At 37.7% G+C, this 22,938-nt stretch overlaps 2 protein-coding genes across 5 annotated transcripts in view; one reads left to right on the forward strand and one right to left on the reverse strand.

Annotated features, from left to right (window-relative positions):
• Window positions 1–1,222: 1,222 nt before the first annotated feature.
• LOC146482016 (WD repeat-containing protein 86-like) lies at window positions 1,223–12,868 on the reverse strand. 2 transcript variants are annotated; one of them, XR_014864382.1, is made up of 5 exons: window positions 11,342–12,868; window positions 7,433–7,568; window positions 6,508–6,611; window positions 2,659–5,845; window positions 1,223–2,622 (listed from the first exon to the last, which is right to left on the reverse strand). XR_014864382.1 is itself a non-coding variant. In XM_085108111.1 (4 exons), the coding sequence occupies exons 1-4, from the start codon at window positions 12,128–12,130 to the stop codon at window positions 5,720–5,722; spliced, it is 1,155 nt and encodes a 384-aa protein (XP_084964237.1). In that variant the 5' UTR covers window positions 12,131–12,868; the 3' UTR covers window positions 1,223–5,719. The 2 variants fall into 2 exon arrangements, 1 of the variants encoding a protein (XP_084964237.1); XM_085108111.1 differs by having other exon boundaries at window positions 1,223–5,845.
• Window positions 7,434–22,938, forward strand: part of LOC146482017 (cyclic nucleotide-gated channel alpha-3-like) — a 32,211-nt gene continuing 16,706 nt past the window's right edge. Inside the window, exons 1-2 of one of the 3 annotated variants that reach the window (XM_085108087.1) lie at window positions 7,441–7,571; window positions 19,736–19,959. In XM_085108087.1, coding sequence (XP_084964213.1) covers window positions 19,781–19,959 — 179 coding nt within the window. In that variant the 5' untranslated portion in view covers window positions 7,441–7,571; window positions 19,736–19,780. Of the gene's footprint in view, window positions 7,572–19,735; window positions 19,960–22,938 lie in introns of all 3 variants that reach the window. The other 2 variants (XM_085108086.1, XM_085108088.1) reach the window with 2 other exon arrangements.

The following is a 22,938-nucleotide window of genomic DNA, read 5'->3' on the forward strand; positions in this document are numbered from 1 at the left end:
AGACAATCAGAACAAAACATCCCGAGTAGGAGAGGGGAGAGTTTAATGAATAAATTAATGTACCGATTTGTGACTACGAGGAAGAAAAAAAAAAAAAAAAAGAAATCGACCCGTTTTTAGACACGGTATGCCCCCTCAGGGCATCCCGCGTAAAAAAAGAAATCGACCCGTTTTTAGACACGGTATGCCCCTTCAGGGCATCCCGTGTAATAAGCCTTTAAGGCTTATAATTTTAGCACACATGGATGAAGATGAGAAATGAATCGCCTAACAGAGAAAAAAAAAACAATGAAAAAGGTAAAAGGACTGTGCTCACTGGGCCAATTAAAATGTGTTTTCAATGTACATGCTAAAACATGTAGATGGCAAAATTATATGCATTGGGATTTCCTTGTCCGTGGTACATGTAACTTGTCCTTTAAACATGTTTGCTTGTTTGTACTTTGCTTCAATTTAGCTGATGGATAGTGACAGCATACTTCACAGAGAAAATGCTCCAATGGACTTCAACTTTTGGCACACACCATCACAACATGAAGGATATAGTAAATTGTAATGGGTTTTCCATAAGACATTGGAAAATTTTAAAAACTTCAGAATCAAAAGATGACATGCTTTAACTCATTTACTCAAAGTATGATTCTTTGAAATGTGCCATTCTGTAACAGGGAATAAATAATTTCTTTTATGAGAGGCACATTTTAAAAGGGAGAATATCAGTCCCACTTTTGCTTGAAACATTCGCAAACTCATTAATAATTATTCAAAAGCCAAAGACAAAGTAAATCTTGCACCGTGATGTGTTTGGATATCTGATGAAAAACTCCTCGTTTTTGCATCCTTAATTTCCCCATCAAAATCAGTTTGTTTGAGAAGTTACATCAAACACTAATGTCACAGTGTTTCATCACAACATCAAAAACCTTGAAGTTCGTCAAAAATACTCCGCTACGCGTCGTATTTTCAACTCTCTTCTCAGTGTTTGATATGTGATGAAACACTGTGTCTCATGTTTGATATATTACATGAAAGCTCACTCCAGCCTTTTTGATATAATTGATGTCACAGAAGTTGACTGACTCTATTTGGTACACCCCAACAAACAAAAGAAACTGAGCCCTGTTGGGACAATGGAGAATTCATTTTCAACTAGCTTTGCCCTTCTTTTATCTATTGCCTACATGTGTCATCACACAGCATATCACATAACCAAACACAATGCTTAAGTGCAAAGTTTATTTATTGAAACAAACATCTTTAGCACTTAATACGACTGAGCATAAGGTAACCACTAAACTTGTTAACTCAAAATTAATTGTTTTGATCTTACGTGGGTATGTTTGCATTAAGACAGTACAGTAAATACAGAATTAACTCAACTGCCGATGCCTTTCTTTTTGGACCAAAAATTGACAACTCCATGTTTAAGAGGGTTCCAGATAGACTTTGGCACCTTGAGTTTTCATACATATGCACAAGCTGATTTAATTTTCTACCATCATTGATATCAAAGTACCCTCTTTGGGTATGGCCTAGCTGAGGTACTCCCTCATATATACATAGGCACTGGACTCAGACATGTTTATCAAGGAGGCATTTACCTGATCATTCCATTTCCCTCTTGTCACTCTTGTACATGAACAAGCTATGAAAAAGAATTATCCTTATTCTGATGCAAAAACATACCAGAATCATGTGACTTTAGCATGGCTGTTTGTTGCATTATCCTTTTAGCTTAAACTGTTAATTTTGTTTCCAGAACAAAACTGATCCTTCTACAAATCAGTGAAGACAGCTAGTTGTAGCTTATTTAAGTTTCATCTTGTACAGGAATGAAAATGCTCAAGTAAACACCTCTATAAAACAAACCTAAGTTGGAATATAAAACAAAACCCAGTTTAATATTACCCTCGCTCTCAATCACCAGTACACAGCAACATTGTAGCATTAACTAGCCTGCAAGTGGACACAAAGGCAACCATGAAGAACCTAGACAAAACGTTTAATTTTACTTCTAAAAATCTAAACAGTACTGTCTTTATTTAAAATACTTTATAACCCTTTAAAAGAGCGGAGTGTCTTGGGTCAGACTGCACATATCAAGCAGACACATAACAATTTGCAACTACAACTACCAGTATATATCTTAACTAAAAAGAAGTTGTAGTGGCTGTGATTTTTATGCACTGGAATCTATAATTCCATACAGTTTGAGGAACAAGTGTTGCTCTAGATCAAGCACTCAGAATTTCTTACTGCTATTTGTTAAACCTCATCAGAAGCACCAAACCAGTTGTCACAATATTTAATAGGGTACATTTAGTGGACACTTCTGATTCTATATTATTTTAAAGGGGAGGAAACGGGGCGGCATTCTACTTCCTGTTCCCTTTGATCTCAACATCAGCCTCTTTCTTTCCTCTTTGTGTCTTAATTTGCTACAGCGTGAGATCGCAAAACTGTACAAACTATTTTCATGAATTATTTTCTTCCTTATCCACTATATCATAAATAAGATTTCTGCTTGATTTCATTCACCTTCTTCACCAGTTCCTGGTGCAATTTTTACAGGTGTCCTGCTCAAGTGTGAAAGGTTGAAAGTTCCAGCCCGGTTTGAGCTAACTGGGCTGGAACTCTCACCCTGGGCTGAGTTTCTACCTGGCCTGGAACCTTCTCCATGTAATTACAAGCTCTTTTCTAAAAGTCTAATTAAAAAAGCTGAGCTGAAATTTGCCATGTAATTGATCCTTAGAAATAAACATCTCTTACTGATATCTGTAAGTCAATTGTCACTAACAAGATTTTCACCAAAACAAACACTTACTCCTCAAGCAGTATGATTTGGACTCTATCTACTACCTACTCTTATAACGTTTTAAAGTACTATTAACACCCCTTTTCACAATATTTTTCTAATGTCATAAAAAGTAAACGAAGGGGAAAAAAACCTTTTTCACTATTTACCCCAAAACAGAGGAGCATAAGTTATCAATAATCTACTGTAGGGTTGGTGCCTCACTCTAAAATACAGAAGCATTACATTAAAGCAAATTGGCCTGCAATTTGTCTATTACTGAAATCTACAGCGATGCACTAAATATGCTTTTAACATGAATAAATCTAATAAATTATAAATTTTAAACTTCAGCTTTGGTTAATGGGCTAAATCCCATCAACATCATAATCTATAGTAATTTTTAATTATTTTCTTTGATAAAATCATTATTTAGTTGAACAAGCTGCATGGCAGCCAATATGTATACCCTTTATGCAAATTTGCTACATTTTATGTTGTATGCTTGTGGAGGTTGAGTTAGACATACAGCAAGTGATACTATGCTAAGATGGGAGACCACTGTACATCAAGGAAAATCATATAAGTATAGTGGAACTCCATCTTACAAACACGCCATCAATATGACCACGTTTAAGTGGTACGGCAACTATTCTTAGCCCAGACAAAGGCCTCAAGCAGTCATTTTCCTATCTCAAAACCCATTCATCCAATCACCATTTTTAGCTTGTCAGTGGTCATATTAACAAGGTATCCCTGTAGTCAAATGTTTAAAAACACTGAGACAGTAGAAAAATGGTTAAATTAAATCAATTTTCAATTGACATGATCAACATGCTCACGGTGATATGAATTGAAACATTAACTGATTAGCCTTTCCAATTTCCTTTCTTTTCTTTAAAAATGACCATCTTATGCTACTGGAATCATTTATGCTACCTCTTCTGAAACACACTATTCATCTGTAGTTACTGTAATATGCCAAAGAATTAGCAGGGCTCATGAAGCACCAAAATCTACATTATAAAAATATCTACAAAACTCTTAAGTGGCTTTAAAGGCATGAACACATGAGCATTGAACATGATAGTCTAATTTGGCTAAGGGTTCAGGGAGAGGTTTGGGTAAGACAACTGTTATGTTTATATACATTAGAGATTGTGTCTCCTTCAGGAGATGGGATCTCAAGGTTTTTTGAAGCTACTGACAGTACCTGCTTCAAGGGATTGTTTATCGCCAGTCTTAACAACTGTATACATGTATGACAAACAAAGTAATGATAGACATCCGAACAGCTGTTGGTTTTAACGTTTGAATCAAACCAAAGAGCTCTGAACACTGTTTCGAAACAAGGGCTCAAGTGGAAATGATCAGTTTTCTTTTTGCAAAACGCTTATTGAAACCAACATTTTTGCAAAGATCTGAACAATGTATTGAACATACCAAGGCTTAGCTTGCCTAAGAAAAAATTAAAGGTTGTAAGCTCTCAGCTCAAATGTTGGGGCCAGGTTATGAAGTGTAAGGTGCATCAGCCAAAACTAAGGCACCCATTCGCGTTTCTTAGGAGCCCTAGACTAGCAGGTTCCTGTTAGACAACAGCTTTGTTTCCAACTACATGTAAGATGCAGTACATGTTCGCAATGCAGTGAGTTCCAGAGGTGCTATTGCTGATTCCACACTCAACACTATAAGCTACTGTACTTGTACAGATATACACTTAGTTTTTCTGTATATTGTACATGTACCAATGATGAACTAATCACCCCAGGTGATTAGCATTACATTGTGACTAAGTACAGTGCATGCCTGCTAATCTTGAACAATGGCTAGCTACAGTAACTCCTTCCCTATGCTGTTGATAAGATCTTTGATTTGATCTGATCTTTGCCTGTGTTTGAACTTATCCAGTTTCAAAAACTGTTTGTAAAAAAAATGTTATTTTTATGGATTTTAGGTCTCAGAGGTGATAAGCCAAGACAATACACAGGTGGTTTAACATGGCAACACCTCAACAAAAGTGCTAAACATATATCGTAACACAACTTCTCTTACCATTATTGTTACAAAATGAAGTGAGACACAGCCTCAGGAAAAAAAAAACTGTTTTGATCCCTAATTCTCTCATGAAAAAACATCTGAGTAGTACAATGCAGGGACTGAAATTAGCACTCACCCACTCGCCTAGGCAAGGGTCAAATCTTCCTGGGCGAGTACAAATTGTGAATGTTTTGGTGCAGTTCCTAAGGTCAATCGCCCATGTGGCGAGTGCTGTTAAAATTTAGTTTTAAACCCTGCACTGCAAGATAGAAGTACACTAATGACACTGCATCTGAACATCTATTTTGAAAGAAGCAAGTTTCAAGACTTGCTGCCTCAAAATTGGAAGGGACTTGCACAAATGTCAAGAGTGCGGTTTTTAAGGCCCTTATATACATGTTTTGTAAAGCTATGGTTTCATGTGTTATTTTTCTCTTCGCTGGTCTTTTCCTCCTGCCCTTTCATTGCCTGAGTAATCGAATCATTTTTGTCAACATTTGGAATGCAATAGTCCACTTTGAACTTTGTTTCCGTAATGCAAGGCCATAACAGAACTTGATCCTAAACCAAATTGTGATAAGAGAGGTCTAGTCACTATGGCTACAATCATGTTGACTTCTGCAAGGAACTGCATTTTAACTAAAGCAATGCATGGTTTGTGTATTAAATCAATCCTGCCAAAAGCCATTGGTCTTGGCCATTACCATGAAGTATTCTTGGTTTGTGGCCAAGATGCTCTTTCATGAAAGAACACTCTGGGGCTGCAAAACACTTTTTTTTTTCTCAGGCCAGTGTAGACAAACAAGACAACACTTTTTGTTTGATTGGCTTTAACCTCCTATCACTCTACATGTAAAAGGTTATGAATGCTTGTTTATCTTGGGTTGTTTACTTTTTCACTCCATTCGCTTTTGAATTGTTGTATATGTCATCTTCATCATCTCGAAGCTTTGTTGCATCCCAAATTATTAGAGATCCATCATGAGAACCAGAGAATAGCTTCCCTGAAGATACCTTAAAAACAAACAGGCATTTTAATAACCAGAAATTAGTAATTAGGAAAAAGTTGATCTAATACACAGGAAATCAGTTCATCAGTCACCTTCATGTTTCTGTGACCAGAAGTATATCCTTTTGAGATGGCCACACGTCCACTGCTTGCATCAAGCATGATGCAATATATAGGCTACCAAACTTTCAGATTTTGATTTTGATGAAGCAAACAGTATGACTTATAATCTCACCCCTCAGTAACATTTTATAGCACTTAATACCAGTTGATTTTCTTGCAAGAATACGAGTGTGGCCAATGTGCAAGCCAGCGAGCCAAACGTGCGAGCCATGCGAGCCAAACACGCGAGGCTTGCAAGGCACGAACAACCCCCAACATAAATGCTAACCATAATTTAAGCTAACCAGGGAGCTACTTAAGCTAACCTGAGTGCTATTTAGGCTAACCGGAGTGTTTTTTAGGCTAACCTGAGTGCCTCGCACGTCTGCCTCGCATGGCTCGCTGGCTCGCAGATTGTCAAGACCCCAAGAATACAGGCTCGAAATAAGCATAATTACTGAAGTAAGGCTATTTAAGTTATCTTTGTACAGCACATACTTGTCACTGTCTCTTTTCATGGTTCCAAAGGTTAAAGGGCACGTCAACATTTAAATATTAGACTCACCAGAAGACAGTTTACTGCACTAGTGTGGCCAGTAAATGTTCTCTTGCATGTACCAGATTTTGATTCAAACACTTTAACAGTGTTGTCACCACTAGCAGTAAACACTAGAAGATGAATTAAGGATAAACAATATTTAACTATTTAACTCCAGTAGTAGTAAATAATTAAGTCACAAAATTAGGTAAAACTTAAATACTTCATCATCAGCTTACAGGCTTATAAGCCCACAAGTTTGGTTAAAAGAAAATGTGGTTGTAAGACATACCTCCTACACCCTACATAGATATTAAGTCTTTACATAAAGTCATGCTAAATTAACTGAAATAACAATCTACTATGAACTATTTTGGCAGCACTTGGCAAACAAAAAACCCAGGGCTTAAGTCATAGCTGAAGACAAGGAGATGGTGTGGCCTAGTGGTTAGGGAGCTAGACTTGTAATCTGGAGATCGATCTTGGACTTACTTCCACTCTGACCAGAGCTGTCATTATGGGCTGTAATCCATAATACCTGTTATGGCTGAATACCCTTGAGAGAACCTTGATGTTATGGATGATATTGACAGTTGTAGGGACATTTTACTCGGAAAACAGTGTGATGCTGTTATATACAGGCCAACTGTCACGCATTATAAAAAAAAACCTCACGCATTATACGCATCTCATGCCTGCAGACTAGAGATATTGATCTCGTGCATCAAGGACAATTTATTGATTTTTCATGCCTGACTCACAAATCCGGATGAGTTGTTCTTTAACACATGACTAATCACAAAAATTCAATTCAGTTTCCCAAAAAAGGCACTTAATGTTGACTTTGTGTCGTAACTGTATCACAACACGCTAAAATTTTCTTATCTTAGGCAATAAAGACCAGCATACAAAAACCTCTTGCATACTAAATGGTGAAAACTTGTTTACTTACAGAGACCTTCCTGGAAAAGCATAGATATGATTGTGTGTTTATGTCCTTTGTATAAACGTGTGCAGTCACCAAATTCAACCACCCAACATTTTGCCGAGTGGTCAGCACTGCAGGAGTACATCAGCTTGTTAACAACCTGGTGAGTGAAATAAACCTTTTGTAAACTGCTTTTGACAAGAAAGATGTTAAAAAAGATGTTAAAATAATGTCAGCAGTGTTCCAGTCAACTTTCATTGTCAGGGTGTCAATGAAGAATTTCTAGGGGTCAATAGCTGTGATTCTCTCCAAATCTTCTTAAGTTTACCAGTCATTTTGCCAGGTCAGGAAGACAGCTTTCTTGGGTTTTTTGCCTGGGACCCTTTTCTTACCTGGAACACTGGTTAGACATGGTCATGTAACTGGAAAACAGTATTCAGTATTCATTTTTGTGTAGGCATGAGACTACAAAATAATGTATCTTATGACTGGTGGCGATTCAGTGGTTAGCAAATTTGATCTGGTTGTATAATGCCTAGCTTTTGTTGTGATGTTGTTTTCTCAGTGGAAAAACTTTGCTCCTCAGAGTCTCTCTTATAAATGGGTCAAAAGACCAAGTTACTTTGCCACATTCATTCTATTGAAAAACGTTTCTGCGACTTTTGTGGTACAAATATGACTCGTGGGTCACATGATACACTTTAAATTTTTGGCTCCAAATTTCTTCCCTATAATTTTTTTTCAAATGTGGCTAAATGTAATGTAGGCAAAGTTAAAATCGAGGCAGTTGCTGGACAGCTTTGCCCCGCATGGCTCTGGCATGTGGGGCAGCTTTTCCATTTTGCAGGGGCCCCTGTGTTTTTACATTTCATATGTTTGTGTCAGTTCATTTCGCAACTGTTCACTCGTGGGAGTTACCAAAATACAAAATGAAACAGGATAAATTATTATGATAAAATAAAACACTAGACTGAATGTACTGACCTTCCTTTTGCAAGAAATTTACTTAAGACTCAGTAGTACCGGTTCTCATAGAATGCAAATTTTCATTTTGCAAAATTTGGAAGTAAAAGGATTAGACCTCAGCAAAGCATTGCCAGTGATAGCGTAGCTATGCTTAAATGGTCACAATTTAGGGTTTTTATCCACAGATGGAATTGTCAGAACCAACTTGTGCAGTATGATAACAAACAACACCACTTAAAGGTACAATGTACTTCTCAACATAGCCTCCAATTGTATGGTCACAATTTAGGATTTCATCTACAGACTGAAAATTCAGAACTACCTTGTTAATAAGCAGTACCACAGGAAAGTACTAATCAACAGTAGGCCCCAAATGATTCTAATTCTTGAAATGACATACATCCAACTGAGTTACCAAGAGAAGTTAATCTTTGGTCAAAACTATGCTCAAGGTACATGAAGATGTTTATTTAACAGCAAAATAATAGTCACCCATATTAAAAACACTACATCCTGTCTCAAATTTACTTTTTCTGATCACTGTTGGGACTTTGTCAGGCATAGACAAATTTTCCTTGACCAATGTAAGACGACTGACTGTAATTGCAGCCCTAAATAGATCTCATTTGAATTTAGTCACCATTAAGGATTTCCTCCTTAGACTGAGATTTTAGCATAACAAACAGCAGCCTGGGAATGTACTAGTTACATGCTTTCATTTGAATGGTTACACAAGGATTGATTCTGAATGTACATTTTTATTATATAGATGCAAGTGTTTTCACTGGAAAATACACCACTCGTAAAATTCATAGGAAACTACGTCAGGGACGCGAATGGCGTATTTTCCTTATTCTCACTAGTGAGGATATTCATGATGTCATTTCCCGCTTTTTCACGGTTGTCTGGGCAAACAGTCAGTGAAAAATGCCGAAAGATAGATTTGTCTGTACAATAAAAAGAAAATTACATGGTGGTTTGAAGATATGAATTTTATTTTCTCATGTTACATGCAAAACCAATATTTTACCACTCGAAAATAAACTGCGTATCTTTGCACCGCCGTGTAATATCCTCTATAGATGTATTATGGCTTGGTTGCCCATGGTGATCGTTGGCTATTTTCTGCCCAAAAGTCAGTAAATTGAGGGCACACTAGGAAAAACAATTTTGTCTTAATGTACCATTGCCAAAACTTATCTTGGACATTAGACAAATGAACAGCGATAATCAGAGAAAAATAGTGGTTTCCTCTTAGAACTGAAAAGCTTCAACTGTTAAACAATTACTTTTGCAGTGAACAGTGATCTCATTTACATAACAGCCATGTGAAATAGGCAAACAAGAGCAGCTTTTGGTTATTCAGAAATAAATTACCATGTGTGAATCTGTTTGAAGACAACAGTCTACCTGTAGACAATGTGTGATGACTGAACCAGCAAGCTGGTTCTCTGGCCTGTGCTCTCACACTTTCTGGAGTTTATTCATTAAAATTTAAATTACTTGTATGATATCAATTATTTCTGGCAAAGGACTGATTTGATCTGAATAACAAATTAAGGCTTCAAAATGGTCCATTTTAATTCAGACATGCAAAGTCCAGATTTGAAACCAACAATTGACGTTTCCCTCACTTCACTGCCAATTTGCTGTTTGGTAAAATTAATGCGCAGTTGATACAAACTCCCCTGGCTTCTGCACAGTATTCACTGATAACCTTTAGGGTGAAGCAAGAGGATTTAACTTAAGCTTTCCAGTTATTTAAGAAATTTAAACAACAACCTGCAATTCTGACAGCAGTTCTCAAGAGGAACTCACTAATTAGGGAACTTGTGCCTCCAAAAAAAAAAAAACATCTTGTCAGAACAAAAGAACATTGTTATTTTTCCACAATACAGCCATTTTCTTTGTCAAGGAACTCTCCACCTTCTGGCCTCTTGTGTAACGTTTTTGACCTCAAACAGTGGTTATAGGCAGGTATCTTTTAGACCACAAACAACCACAAATATTTGAGTGAATGATTTTGTCCAAGTTTCCATGGCAACCACACTCTTAGCCAAAACGAATGAGGCGAAATATAAAGAAATCTTTCATTTTATTTATTTGAAACAATGTGAAAAGATACCGCAAGCCAAAACTATATTAAGACTATCAGTGTGACCAGCACCAACAGAAGTCAAATAAACAGACTTTGGAGGCTGAAAGCTGTTTTATAAAATAAATGCGTTGGAATAATAATAACAGGATAACTTCTGGAAACAAATTCGCCGCGAGGCAAAATAAATTTCTCTGGAGGACAGCTAGAAACTGCTGTGGTTTTAAAGGGGTTTAGTGTCGGAATACAGAAAGAACTGAAAAATTGTCGTTGTACATGTATTTTGTTTTCGATGCAACAAACAGACGAATGCAATGCGTAAGAAACCATGAGCCGTAAAAATATCGGGTTTGATGCCAAATTTTGTTTTACTATGAGAGTGTTGACTAGCATATCAAGTTGCTTCCCAGGAAAATAAGTTAATGATATCAAATCTTCGAGCATACAGAAGAAACTGGACGGAAGCTCGACACAGCAAGGAAAGCAATAATCGAGTGAAATTATATGCTATAAATAGAAGCGATTAGTGCGCTCCATTGAAGCCAAAGAAAAATACAAAATAACAAAACTTACTTGGCCATCGGAAACGAAATTAATACCATCCCTTGTTACCTAAGGGATCATTTTTAAAAGTTATGGGCTTAAAACGGCTTTGTCATTTCTAAAGGATCCTTCACTGGCATAATAATTCATAATTTGCAATTTGAAATTACATTCATGTATAAAGTTCGGCGAGTTTTCCGTTTGATTCATAAGTGTCAACTATTTTGCAATTTATTCTTAAAAGCACAAGAATTACATTGGGAAATAACTGAGTATTTATTAAATTAAGGAACAGCGCGCTTTAAGCTTTACTCTCGAAAAGTACCTACCTGAATCTGGATAATCATCCCTTGGTGGCCTTTGAAGGTTTTGATAGGAGCTCCGGTAAGAAGATCCCACGAACGTATTGTATTATCGCCCAAACCTCCACCTGTGAATAAACTCTTTCCTTTCCCATCAACTGCTAGGCAAACTACAGCCGCACTGTGTCCTTTGAAAGTCACAAGGCAATCGTTTGAGTTCATACCCCAGCTTTTTGCCGTATAATCGGCTGAGCCGGAGATAAGAATGTCATCGTTGTTTTCCATATCGACAGCCGCGAATGCTGCTCCACGATTAGATTCCGAAACGAGAAGTAGCGGAGTCACGGAAAGCCTATGACCACGGAAAGTTCGAAGGCATTCGCCTGTGTCTGCGTGCCAGCATTTTACTGTCTTATCATAAGAACTCGAAAAAACTAAATCCCCCGAGCAGATGACTCGGTTAACAGGCGATTGATGGCCGACGAATACCTTAATGCAAACGCCGCTTTCTAAGTTCCACTTCCGAACAGTCTTATCTGCCGAGCTGGTGAAAATGTACCTTTCCGAAACACAAACGTTCGTGATATAACTCTTATGCCCCTGTAACAACCCCACACATTCCTCTGTCTTGGTGTCCCACAGCCGACCAGTTTTATCCTCAGAAACTGTGACGATAGTGTTCCCATCTGGACTCATACTCATCGCATTTATGCCGCCTGAATGCTCTGTCAGGCATTTTAACTGATACGTCTTCCCTTTCTTCTTCGGCGCTGCCGCTGGAGTTTCACTTTGTTTCTTTGAAATTCCACTTCCCATTATTGTTTCGGAGCGGAGCGGTTATTATTTCCCTTGTTGAAGAAATACGGTAGAGAATAATTCATACTTGGCAGCCATTATAGTGTGTCTGCTAAACCTCCGATCGGAAAACACTTCGTTCGTGATAACATAACGAAGTTCTGGACGCACTGGGAGATACTGAGGGCGATCAGCGTGTTTCAAATCCCACGAGGCCAATTTCTCGACCCTAACTTCCAAGGTGGCCTAACTTCGGAGAACTGCACAACGAGCGATTGAGAAGCATGCATTGAAAAGTAGGCAAACACGGCAGAATCATCGTCTTCTTTATGTTTCCTGAGTTACAGGAATTTGTAATGAGCTGAAAACAATGCAGTTTAATTAGAGGAGTTGCCATAGTAAGAGCCTCGCTGCTATTGGCCCGGGCTGGCCTTCAAATTAGAATTTTCCTGTCGAGGTGTCTAAAAAGACGTGTTTTTGTATTTCAGAACAATAATATTACTTTTGTGGTAGCGCAGTTAGTACGATTCGCTTTGCACCGACTATCGAAGTCTTGGATGCTATAAATAGGATGGGAAGCACCTTCGTTCATAAACAGGTTGTGAATATGAAGCGCCGACAAGCAAAGTAGGAACAAAACATATTAAATGAAAAAAAATAATAATAAAAAATAAGAAAAAACAAATATTCTTTCTAACTAATTCTTATCTCAGGTTGTTTGCCTCTGTAGGAAAATTGGTTACATATTCCATAGATAATTGTTCTCAATGTTTTGTTCATTATCCCGCTGCGAACTCTGCAAGCTTTTGCTAATGCGATTCTTGCGCACACACTGGGGAAGTTTGAAAGTCAATTTATTGACTTCTGGTACCGCAATATCAGAAAATTTGAATATTTTTTTGGTTTCTGCATTAATTAGCACCAATTTCGATCAAACTTTCACAGCACGACAGGGCTTTTCGTTATAATATGACAAAATGTCTGTTACCGTGCTGGCTATGACAATCGTACAGGTCTATGACTGATGTGCATTCCCTAGAGTTACTAATTTTCACTGTTCAACCACAAATAAGTACAGTTATGAAACCCGAAGGGTTAGTTGATCAGTGGCAGATCTTAGAGCTAAGGGGCCCTCCTGCCATTTCTTCAGTGTTAAAAGAAAAGTGCAGATGCGAAAAGCCGGTTAAATTTCTATTCTGAGAGTCAATCATCCCTTCCCGTCTCTTTTTTCTTTGCTGGTTTCTTCTTGTTAAGATCATGAATAGATTCGTGACTAGTGGTCCTCTGAAATAATGATGTGCTGCGCCCGCGCCCATTGCTCAAAACGCTCCTACCAACTACAACATGTTTCACCCAGGTGTATCACATCCGGTTTTTGAACTAATACTTAATTATAAACCCTATTTTAGACCAGGCCCCAGTTGTTCAAAGAGCGGATAACTTTATCCAACGGAAAAGTCCGCTACATTTTATTCGCTGGAAAGCGATTTATCCACTGGATAGCGTTATCCGCTCTTTGAACAACCAGGGCTAGAACGGCAAATCGTATTGGAGCATGAGATCATCTTCCCTTAGAACTTTATGAAATCCTATCGAAACCAGCTTTTCACGAAACCCTCGTATAGAAGCCGGACCATTTCCCTTCACAGGGGCGAATTAATTCGCTCCTGCCCCTCTCTTTAAACCAATTCTTAGTCATACTCTGGTTTTAGAATCTCTCATAAGCGCGGATTGTTTCACTTAAGCGACCACCTCTGTTACTCGTTTTTAGTCAGTTCTCATTCAATCACTGTATTTAATCTCTCAACCGTGATGTACTGATTAGGAAGTCACTCACTAGACTTTCAGGCAACATCTCCTCCAGACCAAATGGACAAAAATGTTTACCGTTAATTAGTCAAAAAGTCGTACCCCAAGGGGCCAACCGACATTTGCCCGTCTTCCCCCAACACCCCCGCCCTAACGTCAACACGTACGACTCGCGCCGGAGCTGAAGATATTTCAAACCTATGTCGTGTCAGGATATGTCACATGACACTTCGCTTGAATGACACCGGACTTGCTCTCAGATGTGTTGTCAAAAACAATTTCAAGAGGGATGTTTAACAACATATCGAAACTGCGTACATGGTTCAGCGATAATCGATCCTAAGTATTCAAATTTGTATTCTCGTCACGTTGCCTTTATTTCTGCGTTTCTATAATGGAATGGAAACTCGAAAATTTTGTGATAGATTATGGCATAAAAATTATGCTACTTTACCCTTGACTAAACTTAGTCCTTAATTTTTAAACACGCCGAATTCTTTTTTTCGGCGTAATGAAAAATTTCGAGTGTTTGGAATTCCGTGGGTGTCGATGGTGATAATTAAACTTTTTGCCTGCATTTAAGTTTTTTTTTTATCTAAGAGCCTGAAATACATGCGTCATTTTCTCAGCTTGTCTAAATTAGTTGATGAATTTCTTTGTTCGTTTACACGTCATGGGGCCAGGCTTATGTCGGTGTTTTCCTACAGTCCAAACACCTGCTTGATGTTTCTCGCGTTCGCCGTTTCTCTTTTCTGTTTCTTGTGCTCGAACAATGATTCCAACCTTGTATTTTAGCGCGCATTTTCAAAATTTCCAATTTTGGAAAAAATGTTAAAAAAACAAAACAAAAAACAAACAGCACAAGAAAGTATTGTTTGATAGCTTTCATTTGAATGGTCGCACTTTAGTCTTTGTTCTGCAGTTTTGAACAGGTAGATATCCCCTTTACAGTCTAATATATTAGTTTAAAGGAAAACTACCGATTCCTTGCTGGTTTACACTAGGGAACTTGTCATTGAGATTGCCGAGCTCCAAAGCGGCTCTCTCGATTAGTCTCCAACGTTGCCAACTTTCTATTGTTATTGAGGCTGTTATTGTTATTACTCGTTTCAGTGCAATTTACGCAATATTTAAGCGGCGGTTTTCCTGGCTGTCAAAGCGCTTGATCCGTGAGTAAACGTTGAATTAGAAAAGACTTTGAGATCTGAAAGCCATCATGATTGTTAAGAGCTTTCCGTGTGTACGGTTAGAGCTTCCGTTGTTTAAATTTTGGTTTTGCAATCGCCACCTGTTCAGTTCGCCCCACGGCGACGATTAGAAGAAAAGCAAGTTATAAGGTTCCAACAGACATGCATTATAAGTGCGATTTTCGGAGCAAAAATGAATTAAGAAGCACATGCTATCTTTGTCCTTGACGTCATTAATGTATTATGCAGTTGAGACAGCTGCTTTTCCCAGCGGTTGGATAAGGCCTAAATGGATTCCTTTAACTCCTGATTACGATAGTCGCCTTGAACTTACATAATGTTTAGCTTTTGTACTGCATTAGAAAAACAAAATAACAACAAAAAACAGCAGAGTCGTCACAGCGAAGTACCAAGCTAAGTAGTTGTCATTGTATTACTCGCACTGTGACGATAGCATTTTGGCAAAATTCGAGATTTGAGACCAAAATATTGATGGCTTAAATTTTCACTGTGCGATTCAAAGACTCGAAGTGCAGTCTGCAAAAGTGACAAATCACTCATCGATATTCACTGAATAAATGTCTCCCACTTCCCTGGAAGAAAAACAAAGTTACAACGGTATGGTCTGACAAGAATCGTGAGTCACTTAGTTATTCTCGTCTGTGGCATTGTAACTGAATTATGTTTTTCACTGTTGGTAAACAGTGAGGGTAGTATCGAGAATAGAAGGCTTTTATTACTTCGAGATGGGGCAATGGAAATTGATTGTGAAAAAGCAATATAAAAGCTATACTCTGATAACAATCGATCGTGTAAACTTTAGCTACCTTTTGATAAACCCTCTTTTTTCCAAATCGTATGACCATTTATCCGGTTTTCTAGCTGTGTCAATTTCTTTTTTTCAATAGTATCGATCTAGCTTAGAATTTGCTCAACTTAGCTTGCAAAAGCGGCTTTCTTTTGCTATTGTTTTGTTTCGTTAATTGTCTATTTAAAATGTGTAATTTTTGAATTGCTTCCGTCTCATAAAAATTTCCACCAACGTTAACCTGAGAACCGTAATTATCAGCAGGCAATAATTATTTGCTTTTTATTTAGATTTTATCGTTCTGCTGTCGCTACTGATATGCAATGTGCGGCTTTGAGTCTGTGAATAAATTCGTTAAAATGAAAGCTCTTGAACACTATATCTGTTAATTTATTAACGTCTTTTTGTGTTTTCAGTGTTTTAAAAAAAATCACTTTTTCTTTTCAGTTATAAACTCCTTGCCCTTAAGAGATAAAGAGGATAATTTTTGCTAGTCTCAAACTTTATGTGGTTACGCATTCACGCCCCACCACGAATTCATTTCTTTCCAGTTTTGCCTAATTCGAGCGTGTAGAGCTTCGCATCAAGGATCAGGTCTCATTCTTATTATATTTTAAAAATCACACGTATCACTTGATTTGAGAAAATGTATTAGTTGATAACGGAAGAAACAATTAAACGATGTTTGCAGAAGGTCTTCATTAATTGTCTCATTTAGTGCATTAGTTACTGTTTTCAGGGAGGTTTTGTACTGGAGAATAAAACTGAAGTTTTTCACTCTCTACTATTCAGTGAAATTGTTTTCAAATAATAAGCTCCTCAAATAAATTTTTTTGGAATTTTATCTCTAGCAAGATTTATGTGGAACATTTGTAGTCACTTTCCCTTTCCAAAGAATAAACTTCCAAGCTGTACAAAACTGCTTATTCCTTTTTTGTCGTTGTTGGTAACCATTTACATTGTAAGGTTGATATTTACAAACGAATCCCGGTCCTGATGTTGGGGTTTTTCTAAATGCCATTAACCTTTTTCCAAGAACATGTTGGTTCCCTTCGGTAAGATTGCATTCATTAAAGTATATTTGTTACGTTTTGTCCTAGAGGAGGCAGGGAAGGCACCCGGCGAGCTCTTGCTTTTCGCCCTTTTACCAGACAAAGTAAGGCCCGGGGGCGGATTTTTTTTCTTGTGAAACATCTTAATCTTTTACCCGTCCCCCCATTTGTTTTTATTTATTTATTTATTTATTTATTTATTATTATTATTATCATTATTATTGTTCTATTTTTTTAATAGAAGGTTGTTAAGGGAAGGGTGGAGGGTTTGACTGGACTCCAAAAACTAGAGACAGCTCCGGTGTCAACATAAGAAGAACTGCCATTTCACCCATAGAAATCTTTAAACACCAATCACAAATAATCACTACACTCGAATATAAAAACAGTGTGGTTGAAACACGCTGGCTACGCTCGCAGTGGTATTCCTTGGTGGAAACTGGTCTTGATTCGCGTCTGACATTTACCAAGAATGTTGTTGTTGTTGTTTCTGTTATTATTATTATTATTATTATTATTATTATTATTATTATTATTATTATTGTTATTGTTCTTGTTCTTGTTATTGTTATTGTTATTGTTATTGTTATTGTTCTTGTTATTGTTATTGTTATTATTATTATTATTATTATTATTATTATTATTATTATTTTCCTCAATAAGTCTCCATTTTCACTCTTATCCGGATAAACTCTGTACATCTGAGAGCAAGGGTGGTTTTCAAGGAAGAGGCAACACTTTCTGCAAGATATGTGCAGTTACGAGGAGGATGTATCCCAGTATTATTATTATGATGAAGTTTCGTCACTGCTTATACAGGATGTTCAACAGAGCTTCAAGGCACAAGCTCTGGCCTTAGATGCCCTGCACCTTCTGTTCTTCCCTAAGCGGTCTGGTACCTTATAAATTGTCTAGCTTTCCCCCTCACTTTCCCGAAACTCTTTCGCTGTTGTGCCCATGGGAGGGGGAGGAACGCGGGAGAAAAGGCGGTGGTAACCAAAAGGGTGAAAAACGGCAGAGGAAAGGGGAAGAAAAAGAAGGTAAAATTGCTTAATGTTGGGCAACGGGTATTGCTAGTTATTTTGTACCAGTGAAAGAGCAGGGAGGTGTGAGGATTTTCAAGGAAAGGCGAGAGGCGAGACGGACTTAAGGATATTGAGACGAGTCAGGGAGTTTACGTTTACACGGCAAATTGGGAACCGTTCCACATCTTGAGCACAAAACAAACTGACAATATAAGGAAATTGTAAGACTATGCACCTGCAACTGAGCCTCCCAACTTTAATAAGTGATCAGTAAAACACCGTTGTCTTCATTAAGAAGACAACTTCTTCTCCATTAAGCGCTCCTTACTTCTAGAACGTCTCATGCTAGGCAAACGTCTATTCATAATACACGCTTTTTTCTGCGATGTTCCTGTGCTTTTAGAAAACTTTGCTCGATTTTTCAAACGAGTATTCAGACATTTTGCTGTTGAGTAAAAATAAATAAATAAATAAATAAATAAATAAATAGATAAATAAATAAAACGCCCTATGGCTAAGAAGTGCCGTCTCGTAAACTTCCAAGATCAAACAAATGCACAAGGTTCTAAAAGTAATCATTACGGTGTTTGAGGCCTAATACGTCAGGCGCTCCTTTCAATTTGGGTCGTATCTTGAACACATACTCTGAACTGAATCAGATTTTTCTCAGACATCTGTATTTGTAGGACTGCATTGGTGAGGGTCTACATCCTCTACCACCTATAATGCAACTTCTATCGGACACGCCGTTTACGCGAAAGGTAAAAACTGGTACAAACTCGTTGAAAAGAGGTACGGTACCTATTATTTTTGCGAAAGAAATAACCCTTGCTGTTTTAGGCCCATAGGCGCCTTTGGACCCAAAACAGCATGGGTAATTCAGGGCTGTTTACACGACAGGGAAAAGGTAGTACGGAGCCGTTAAAAAGTGCTACGGTACCCACAATTTTGTAGAGAAATACTCGTGCTGTTTTGGGTCCATATAGGCAGAACAGCACGGGTATTTCTTCACAAAAATTGTGGGTACCGTACCACTTTTTAACGGCTCCATACCCTTTTCTGCCTGTCGTGTAAACAGCCCTTTCGTTACCAAAATTATGGGTGCCATACCACTTTTCCACGGGTTCGTACCATTTTTTGCCTGCCATGTAAACGACCCTTTAGTGTGCATGGATTAACTGACTTAGCCGAGAATTGAATTAATTGACACACCGAATTGATTTGTTGAATGCGCTGTCAATAGCGAGAACAAATAGACAGTTGTTCTCCTGACACCTCTCTGACAAACAAGTCGTAAATTAAATTGGACTGGAACTGTAAATTTCTCGAACGGTTTTCATTTGCGTTTGCTAATTTTTTCGTTGGGGGATTATCTTTTTACAGTTATATTGCCTGAAGTTGCTGCGAAGGTTATCTGTTGTTGTTATCACCAGCAAGAAACAAGTCTTAGTTATCCAGTCATTTACATTCATTCGGTATGATGACGCTGTCAAGGAAGTCTTTTGGGAAATTCAATAGACCGGTTTCAATTGTGATTCTAGAAATATTAACATGCAAAATAGATTTATAAACCATCCTAAGTGGTTTATTTCTTACCCTTGCTAAAGCTTGCGTGGTAATCATAACGTCTACTCTAGCTTAAAGTGTTTCCCTTGTTTGTTTCTACTGTTCGATTCAGTAGCGTGACACTGGTTTGTTTATTGCCGTTAAAGCAAACTGTTTTCATTCTTGTCCGGTCCCGACAGTCGCGTTGAATAGATTCTAAACTCGCGCAAACCATCTGAAGCTGGATGGCCAATCTATGGAAGGTGGCGCGAGAATGGATCCACAAAAGGACCCCTCATCGCAATACCACCCCGCGTAAAATCAGCACAGTGTTGGAAATTCTACAGAATCAAGAAGAAGCTAAAGATCATGTCTACTACGACGCTTTGAAACGAATTTCAGCCTCCAAGGTGAGTTGGTTGACGTTGTCTCTGTTTGCTCTTGCGGAAAAGTTGCCTGTTTTGACATAAAGGTTCGGAAATTTGCCTCATTAAAAGTTAAACATTTCTTGGAAGAGCGGGAGCTTTTGTAAAATGTGATCACAAATTTAACTGAGGTTTATGGCTCGGATACATTGGTGAATTCATGATAATTCGTTTTGTAGTCTGAATTTCGTTTTGTTATTTGGCACTATAGATTAAACCAAACGATTTTATACCAATTGCGACTTGAATATTATCGGCCGTTGCCATACTTTTGAGTGACGTAAGAAAAATGAGAGAAACTAAATGAGACAAATTTGTAAAATTGTATGTGGTTAATTTTCATAAGAGCCATCCGAGAAGTACATCTGCCGGTCGCTGTTAGCTTTCTAGACAGTTATCAACAATATATTTATGATTGCGGCAGCGATCGTTGAAGGTAGTGATTGGTCGCTGAGATGCATTAGGATACCCATTATGGTATAAAACGTTCGCTGCTTTCTCTCCATTTGTCAGTTTAATTTGCCGAGGAGGCACTGAAGTTAATCATGATCTTGTTTTTGCAAGAAAGATGAAACAGTTTAGGAGTCACCCCGGCATGATTTTTCGATTTCCCTACTTTTGTTGAATCAATCCTTTTGGATCCGTTTGTTTGGCCAAAACGTAGCTAACAGTCTAAAAGGGTCATTTAATGATAAGATCGTACTCTCACAAACACAGCTTACCGACGTGTACATCGTGGAAAATTTATTTTCTCAGTGACCAAATTCTTCTCGAGCTTGGTTTGTTTTATGCTTCGTAGATTGATTAAAATTGCTGAAATATTCACGATTATCGTTTTGTTTTGACAGTTTTTAATTAGTGGCAATTTGTTAATGTGTCATGTTTACTTAAAACGAGCTCCAAATTATATTTTGTGCCAAGTTTGGGGCCCTGTTATGAATGTGCTAATGAAAATCTCGGCGAAAGGTTGTAAGCGTATTCATAAGAAATACATTAACACCTCCTTGGCATTCCTTTTTGCCTGTGAGTTGGTGTGAAAGAGCAAACATAAAAGGTGTTTATTGCTTTTTTTGCTGAAACCTTTCCCACCCTTTTCCACATAAAGTACTTAAAAGATTAAATATATTATATCCGCGGTGCTCCAGTGTGCTTATCAGTGGTAAACTAGCAGCGAAACCGGCCTCAACCTTAACTGTTGTAGACATTAACACGTCGCGGTTTAAGTGCTTTCAATGGGAATTCTTTGGTTGTCTCGTAAACGTAGCACACATGCACTCATCATCCTCAAAGCACCGGTTTATACTAATAACACCGGCTATGGATCCTGGGGCTGTGGTTTTAAGGGGGCGGGGGCAATCTGGTTGCAATGTTTTTGTTGGTCTTCGCTGAATTTAATTATCTTAATATCTCGTCGACGTTTCAGAAAATACAACTGAATTGGGAATAGTAATTTGAGGTTAATAATTAATCAATGAACACCCAATACATGCTTTTACCACCCAGCTGTACTCTCGCGTAGTGGCTGACCAACTGGATGCGTGTAGAGATGTTTTGTCTTCAAATGTATTTCACAAGTTTTAAAGTAGACTCACCGACCCCCTTTTAGCCCCATTAGTCAGAAATTAAACATGCACAGATACATTTATTTAAATTGTTTGAGTTCAAAGTATCCAAAAAATTGCACCTGAACTTGTCTGTGGGCTTCCAAACGTGTTTTTGAATATCTTTTTAGTCTAAACGTTGCACGAAATTCATATGTTTTATGGTATGTTATGATATTTTGACATTGAACTTGAGCTTTTGGGAAGTTATCTACGTAACATGAGATGTGACTGATTATACATGTTAGTTAATGGGGGTTCCACAATCCAAATCTACAGCCCTTTGTAAGCAGTTGTAAGCAGTCATCAAACGATCATTCAATCACTGATGATACATGATACAGCTATTTCTGTCAACGTTTTCTCAAGCTTCCTCGAGGAGATCGAAAGTTGGTGTGGGTAGCTGTGAATTTCGTAATAACATATATATTTAGCCAAGCCTAAAAGCGGAACTCCCTTTTAAGGTGGGGGTACTCATGAATTTGGATGGAATTTTCAGAGGTTTAAGGAAGGGATAGAAGAAAAAAAAAAGATTTTTGGAACACTAACAGACAGTTGATACCCACGCAAGAGCACCCTAGGTTGCTAGTGGACTAACTTGGTATCCGTCTATTAATTATTAATTACAAATTCTAATTTTAAAACTTCACTAAATCTTCCGCAATATTTCTTATTTCTCTTAATTTTTACTACTCTTTTGAGAAAAACTATCTCCTCCCAAATATACCTAAAATCACCCAAAAATTTACAAAACACCCCAAAACATTGATTTGTGTAATGAGCATAGGGTTTTTCTGCTTATTGCATTAACGTAATAACCTTTTTCCTCAACCTTCCTGGAGTTATATATAATTTTTGTGCGTATGCATAAACATTTGCCACTGTGATTTATTTTCTATAAGGGTGAGCCATAGCAGAGTTTGTTAAAGTAATTATAAATTCAGTACCCATATTAACCTGCGGTCTTCTCGCGTAGGCTTTCCGAGAACGTTTATTGAGTGTATCACGCCGTTATTCGCTCTACCATCAATAATATTACCATCAATAATTTCAAACATCCTCACGATTTCTTTTTACTTAAGCAGACACCTCGTGCTCATACTCTAGCTATGCACGAAGCTCGACGAGTGATACTCATTTCAGGGTTTCTCATAAGGTGTCATTGTGCCTAAGCAGTTTCAGCAGTGTTCAAATCATATGGCACTAACTATTTGTGTATTTACAGAGTAAAGTCAAAACCGGCTTATTCTTCCCTTCCGCAGTTTCGACGTTAGGACTAGAAACAGTTTATTTCCCAAGTGAAAATCAGGGAATTTTGTATTAATTTATAAATTCGATTTCTAAGTCAGTGAAAAGTGAGGGAATGTTTTTGCGTTT

This window comes from Pavona decussata, unplaced genomic scaffold (assembly GCF_977016875.1).
Source record: "Pavona decussata unplaced genomic scaffold, jaPavDecu1.1 SCAFFOLD_48, whole genome shotgun sequence".
Classification (NCBI taxonomy): domain Eukaryota; kingdom Metazoa; phylum Cnidaria; class Anthozoa; order Scleractinia; family Agariciidae; genus Pavona; species Pavona decussata.

What these genes read in the sequence shown, in the direction of transcription:
- LOC146482016 (XM_085108111.1), bottom strand. Translation starts at nt 12,130, where the DNA reads ATGGGAAGTGGAATTTCAAAGAAACAAAGTGAAACTCCAGCGGCAGCG. An exon ending in GCTTTTCCAGGAAGGTCTCT is followed by an intron (nt 6,612 to 7,432) that starts GTAAGTAAACAA and finishes TTCATCTTCTAG; the next exon opens with TGTTTACTGCTAGTGGTGAC. An exon ending in GTGCAGTAAACTGTCTTCTG is followed by an intron (nt 5,846 to 6,507) that starts GTGAGTCTAATA and finishes TTTGTTTTTAAG; the next exon opens with GTATCTTCAGGGAAGCTATT.